This window comes from Neopelma chrysocephalum, unplaced genomic scaffold, assembly GCF_003984885.1.
Source record: "Neopelma chrysocephalum unplaced genomic scaffold, ASM398488v2 Primary Assembly neopelma1_166, whole genome shotgun sequence".
Taxonomy (NCBI): Eukaryota; Metazoa; Chordata; class Aves; order Passeriformes; family Pipridae; genus Neopelma; species Neopelma chrysocephalum.
In genome coordinates this window covers 1,501,522-1,508,186 of record NW_020897828.1, presented here as the reverse complement: position 1 = coordinate 1,508,186, position 6,665 = coordinate 1,501,522, and the positions used below count along the sequence as shown (strand labels likewise).

General features: G+C 45.0%; 1 protein-coding gene across 1 annotated transcript in view; it reads left to right on the top strand.

Moving 5' to 3' along the window:
• MORC3 (MORC family CW-type zinc finger 3) overlaps nt 1-6,665 on the top strand; it is a 20,962-nt gene that overhangs the window by 6,677 nt on the left and 7,620 nt on the right. The window contains exons 4-10 of the mRNA XM_027701735.1: nt 440-654; nt 1,431-1,578; nt 2,362-2,509; nt 2,597-2,728; nt 2,906-3,025; nt 3,455-3,552; nt 6,502-6,606. Coding sequence (XP_027557536.1) covers nt 440-654; nt 1,431-1,578; nt 2,362-2,509; nt 2,597-2,728; nt 2,906-3,025; nt 3,455-3,552; nt 6,502-6,606 — 966 coding nt within the window. The remainder of the gene's footprint in view (nt 1-439; nt 655-1,430; nt 1,579-2,361; nt 2,510-2,596; nt 2,729-2,905; nt 3,026-3,454; nt 3,553-6,501; nt 6,607-6,665) is intronic.

The following is a 6,665-nucleotide window of genomic DNA, read 5'->3' as shown; positions in this document are numbered from 1 at the left end:
AAATAGGTCCATGATCCCTCAAACGAGTCCCCGGTCCCCGAAACGAGTCCCCGATCCCTAAAATAGGTCCCCGATCCCCGAAACGAGTCCCCGATCCCTAAAATAGGTCCATGATCCCTCAAACGAGTCCCCGGTCCCCGAAACGAGTCCCCGATCCCTAAAATAGGTCCCCGATCCCCGAAACGAGTCCCCGATCCCTAAAATAGGTCCATGATCCCTCAAACGAGTCCCCCGACCCCTCGAACCGAGTCCCCCGACCCCTCGAACCGAGTCCCCCGACCCCTCGAACCCAGTCCCTGGTCCCCGAAACCCAGTCCCGGATCCCTCAAACAAGAGACGAACTTATTGTGTTAAGCCTAATTCGTCAAGTCCTGCAGGTCGGGGGTGTCAGGTTTCGCAGGGATTTTTCCACTCTTCCCACATTTTCTTGCATTTCCAGCTTCGGCTTCAGCGAGAAGTCGGTGATGAACGGGCGGGTGCCTGTGGGGTTGTACGGGAACGGCTTCAAGTCGGGCTCCATGAGGCTGGGCAAGGATGCCATCGTCTTCACCAAGAACGGGGACACCATGAGCGTGGGGCTCCTGTCCCAGACCTTCCTGGAGGTCACCAAGGCAGAGCACGTCATGGTGCCCATCGTCACCTTCACCAGCCAGCATATCCTTCCAGAGGGTCCTGGGGGTGGGAATGAGATCCCTGCAGAAGATCTAATTTATGGACTGGGAGATGGGATTTGTGAGGTGTGCAATGAAAGAGGCCGTGGTGTGATGGTCTCAGTTATAACCTGAGAATCTTCAAAGTTTTATAGTTTGCCCTGACTGCTTAAACTTTGTAACTTTGAAACCCTTTCCTAAACACTGCTAAAAAAAGTGGAAAATAAGAATTAAAAAGTCAGCAACCTGTGCAGCTGTAGTTTGAATTAGTTTTGGAAACCATTACGCTCTAGAGAGCTAAATCAAGAGAAAATGGTTTAAGTGAAAGTAGTCTGAGTCTAATCTTTAACCAGAGATGGATGATGAATCCTGCCACAATGAGATGTGAAAATACACTCTAGAAAGCTGAATTAATCAAAGATTTTTTTTAAGTTTAACTAAGATTGATGTTGATGTCTTGTAACTATTTCAAAGACTTTAAGTAAAAGAAGTCTGAGTTACTTTTAACTGAAGATTGATGTCGATGCCTTGTAACAATGAAATGATTGACTGTCAAGGAGGGGCTTGAGGAGTTAAAGTGGACAAAAGCTCAGGAAATCCTTCTTTATGGAGGAGCTTTCCCCAGCACTGCCCCAAAAGAATGCTGGCTTAACAGTGTCATGCTGTTGAGTTTGATCTCTTGGAATCAGGAATGAGAACCCGGGAAGCGAGTGCGGAAGTTTCCCGATGTTCCGACAGCTCGAATTCGTTCCAAGTCACTGTCCTTGACTCAGTGCCCACGACAGATCAGCGACCCAGCAGAATCCAAGAACAGCCTGAAGGCCATCTTGACACATTCCTTGTTTTCCACTGAGGAGAAACTGCTGGCAGAGCTCGATGCCATCATGGGGAAAAAGGGAACCAGGATTATCATTTGGAATCTTAGAAAGTAAGATGAAGCCCAGTGTCTCATATCTCTCATTTAGTTTGCATCTTCTTTCAGTGGGTAAAAACATACAGAGGGGTTTGGTTTTTAGTGGAATAACTGGATATTATATTAAATAACTGGATATTTGGGGTTGATTTTTGGTGGAATAAGGCTGAGGGCACTAACTGGGAAACTGGGCTCCAGCTGGCAGGAAGGGCCATGGTACTGTTGCTTTTGCCAGAAGGAAAGTTGAAATAGATAAATTACAAATGTGTTCCCTCAGACCTCTGAAATTACAAATGCAGAAATTCAGGCACAAAATACTTGAATGTACAGGCAAATAACAGTGGATTTTAAAGCTCAGAGCCAGCAGTGTCCTTCTAGAGGGATCTAGACCTTTCTAAACTTCTTAATTGTTTTATCATAAAATAAACCAGCAATCTAAGCAAGTAAATGCTTGTGTGTATTTATCTTACTTATCCACTTGCCTTTGTGGGATTGTTTCCAGCATTTTCTGGCCTTGACTTTTATGTTGATGCTTTTACATATTTTTAAACAGTTGTTGCAGTGGCAGTTCCCTGTTTAGAGTTAAGTTATAATTCATTGTCACTTCACTTGTATTCCTTGGATATCAGAAAGGAACAGGTGAACTTTGTGACTTTTAGTAAATCTGTGAGGAAAACCACTATGGATCAGAGGAATTCCCCTTTTTTCTTTGCATCTTTGGGATAACCACCACCACGTCTTACCTTGTATTAACTTCCCCCCCCATAATTAGTGTGTTTTTCAAATTTTATTTCTTAGAGATAAAAATGACAAACCGGAGTTTGACTTCGACAAGGATAAATATGACATCAGAATTCCAGAAGACTTGGATGAAACAGGCAAAAGAGGATATAAAAAACAAGAGAGGCTGGACCAGATTGTTCCAGAAAGCGACTACTCCCTGCGAGTGCGTATGAGATTGGTTACAACTGGCTTTATTTTTGGAAACCAGAGGGTTTATGCTTTTGATTTTAATGTCATGTATGTTTTCTAGGCTTACTGCAGTATTTTGTACCTGAAGCCAACCATGCAGATCATCCTGAGAGGACAGAAAGTGAAAACACAGCTGGTTTCCAAAAGCTTGGCCTTCATCGAGCGTGACATATACAGGCCCAAATTTCTGAATGTATCCTTTGCTTAAGATTTCCATTGTGGTATTTTTGTTTGGGGTTTTTATTTTGGTAAAGACATACTGAGGGAATTAACCTAAAGTTCCAGGACCCTGAATGAGCACTCAAGAGTAACTCTATTTTTTTATGTTACATGAGATTAAACAGATTTTTTCCTTAATATCTGGTCAAAGGCCAAAACGGTAAGAATTACATTTGGGTTTAACTGCAGAAACAAAGATCATTATGGAATAATGATGTACCACAAAAACAGGCTCATCAAAGCTTATGAAAGAGTTGGCTGCCAGTTGAAGGTAAGAAATTGAGGCTCCAAAATATTTTAACATCTTGAGGAATAATTGTCACTCCAACGCTCATTTTAACAAAGGGTACAGATGGAAACGAGGATATTGATGTGTCCTTCATAAAACCACCTTTTTTAGTGTGTGCAGCTGTTAAAAATGGTATTAAATTGCATGCACTTGATTTAATGTTTGGGTTTGAGGCTGCTTGATACACAAAATATTGGTCTGAGCACATCTCAGGACAAAAAGAGGGGCGGAACAGAGGATTTTTTTTTATTTGAGGGTTTATATCAAGATCTTCTCTTTGGAGAGGAGTCATAAGCCAGAAAATTCTTTTTTATCTGGTGTAGCTCTAGTTAATAATTACCTGTGACAAATTCCTGCAGTATTGGCCTGGAATGTGTGGTGGTTTTCCTGACAGACCTTGATTTCTTGCAGGCAAACAACATGGGGGTCGGTGTCGTTGGGATTATCGAGTGCAACTTCCTCAAACCAACCCATAACAAACAAGACTTCGACTACACAAATGAATACAGGTATTTTTATCTGGGTTTCCTATCCAACAGTGCTGTTCACTGTGAAATAGTTGATGATAAAAGCTGCTTCTTCTCTAAATAGGAAGAATGAAAGCTCGTGGGTACTGAGCAAACCTGGTTTACGTTCAGCCAGCTCCTTTTATCCCTTTTTCTTGTGTTCCCCCTCCTTCCTCCCTGCTCCTCCTTCCCCCTGCACGTGTTCTTAGCAGTTGGCAGAGTTCCCCTGACCCTTTCCAAACATCCCAGACCCTCAGGTTTTGCATCCTTAGCAGTTGCAAAATCCAGCAGTTTCTTGATAATTAGTCAATTAGTGTGACTGAGCAGGTTTGGTTCTGCTTATTGTTAATGACTTGCTAATTGGTCATGTTTGATGACCCTCTGGGTTTGTCTCCTTCCTTTTTCTCATCTTCCCAACTGCAAATATGAATGTTTTTCCCATTCCACATATCCATAGCAGTTAGTGGGACTGAGCAGGCTGGTTTCTGTCACTTCCTGCCCCAGCAGTCAGGTTTGTCTCTCTGCTCCTTTTGGGGCTGCTTTTACCATGTGCCCATAGAGGAGAAGACACTCTCTTCCCATGAGCCCTAACACTTGCTTTTCCTGGGGGTTTAGAAATTGAGGATCCCGACTTGCTGACTAAAGCTGGAGATAAAATCCTTCAGCACACATGAATTTGGGTTCTTTCCCAATGGGTGTCACTCTGGGAGAGGACAGGTTCAGTCTGCCAGCAGAGCCCAGAAGTTACTATGGAGTCTTCCCAAACTTCTCCCCATCCTTAACTCCCTTGATTCTCTCTGTACATTGAGGTGGAGCTGCAGTGACTCCAGCCCTGCATCCCTTTGTCACTAACTGTGGACAGTTCTCTCACTTTACTCTTCCATGTATAGTCAGTAAAATGTGGAGAGTGTGTTGTGTTGTGTTGTGTTGTGTGAGGAATTGATGCCAAAACTGGCACAGAATAACTGCTCAGAGACAAACTTTTGTCTTTAAGCAGCAAAGGTATTTATGTCATGCAACATTGGGGGGCTAGCTGGTTAGCACCAGACAAACTAGCTCTGAAGTTCTCAGTGAAAAACCAGGTAATTTATAGTTTTCATGAGAGATTACAACAGCTTCACATACATATTCGTTTGATTTTGATATCTTATTATCATATTCATAATAGGTGGAGTTTAGGCAGAGTCTTCTAGAATCATCTCTTGGCAAGATTTGGGTGGTTGTTTCTTCTCCTCTTCCTCACTTGAACTTTTCAACTTTCTTTGTTCACCAACCTAATTTCTGGAGCTTGCAAAACTCCCCTGACTCACGGCCTTCTTATCTCCTTCAGATGCCCACCTTATCTTTATTTATGACATTTCTACTCTCTCTTACTTCAGTACAGTCAGCAGAGCAGAACAAGCCGTCTCTGTTATATTTCAGCATAAGCAGAGCTTCTCCCAGAGCCTGGTACCAACCCTGTCCTGGTTAATCCTTTAAAACCTTGCTCTGTTTCACTCCCCATCCTTAACTCCCTTGATTCTCTCTGTACATTGAGCTGGAGCTGCAGTGACTCCAGCCCTGCATCCCTTTGTCACTAACTGTGGACAGTCCTCTCACTTTGCTCTTCCACATATAGTCAATCAAATATGGAGAGTGTGTTGTGTTGTGTTGTGTGAGGAACCATCATGGAATATGTTCCCTGTGTACCAACCACATTCCACGCAGGAAGCAGCAACTGCATTTCCCTCTGTAACTTCAATACTGTCCCACCTTCTGTTTCCATGGAAATGTAACTTCCCACTTTTCCCTGGTTCCCCCCCCAGCCATCTTCCCCCACACTTGTCATGTGGGCACAGGGATACCACACTTGCAAGGGCTTCTCCAAAGGTCTTTCTGCCAGGAGTGCTCCAGGCTTTCAGAAGAGAACTTTCCAGCCCAAAACAGAAACACAGACCTGCTGCTGTCATTTCATGGTGGCTGTAGGGCGCCCTGCACCTCTTGCCTCCCCACAAGAGGGATGTGATCCCATCCCTGCATGGCTGCTCCTTTCTGCCCTTGTGCTGCTTCCTTTTCCTGGCCCAGAAATCCATGGCTTGGCTTCAGAACTGATCTGGATCCCAGCCCTCTGGGCCAGCCCAGTTTTCTGCACACACTCTGGTGTCAGTGCAGTCCTGGGGGGTGCAGGTGTTGGAAGAAGCCAGGCAGGGAGGGACTGACTTGGTTCCTCAGCCCTTTGTTCCTGGGAGGTGAATTCCACCCCCTGACAAGGGGCAGCCTTGACCTGCACCTCACCCATGGGGCTGGTTGTTCTCCCTCCCCTCTCCCTGCTGGGTGTGCCAGCTCTGGTGGTCACTGAGCTGCACCAGGAGCCCTGAGCAGGACACAAATCCAGCCCCAAATGCCCCTGGCTGAGACTGGGCTGTTCCTTTGAGCAGCGGGGACACTTGAGCCCACCCTGCCCTGAGCCCGGGCTTGCAATCTCCCTGTAGCTCCAAGTGCTCCTGACCCTGCAGTTCATGGAGGGACAGAAACAGCCAAACCCAGGGCGAGGGGCTGCCTTGGCTGGTGGGTTTGGGCTCTTTTTTTCTTCCCTGATTGGGGCTGAACTGGTGAGGCACCTTCAGGGTGTGCCCTGTCCAGGATCACCACTTTGGAATCCAACACTCCGCATTTCAGTCTTTGTTCTCCAACGTGCATTTCCAGTAATTTCTTTGCTGACAAACATGATTTCACACAATTTCTCGTTTCTCCAGCTTTCTAAAAGCAAAAAGCTTTTGTAAAGCTTTCTAAGAGAAAAAGCAAAAAAAATGGAAGATCCAAGAAAAAGCCTTTTGAGTGGTTTTTGCACTGTGGTGCAAGTAAAAATATCGGAGTGTTCCTCCACTTCTTCTGTCTCTGGAGTTTCTAGAGGTTCTTTCTGTGCTGGAATTGGCTTATTTAAGGTGGTCCTCTAAAATCTTGTCCTTTTAGACTCACAATAGCAGCACTGGGAGAGAAGCTCAACGATTACTGGAATGAAATGAAGAGGAAGAAGAACGAGGAATATCCCTTGGCTCTGCCGGTTGAGGAGATCCAGTGAGTACCAACCACTGCAACAGCCAAGAGCTTTACACTGCAACAGCCAAGAGCTTTAC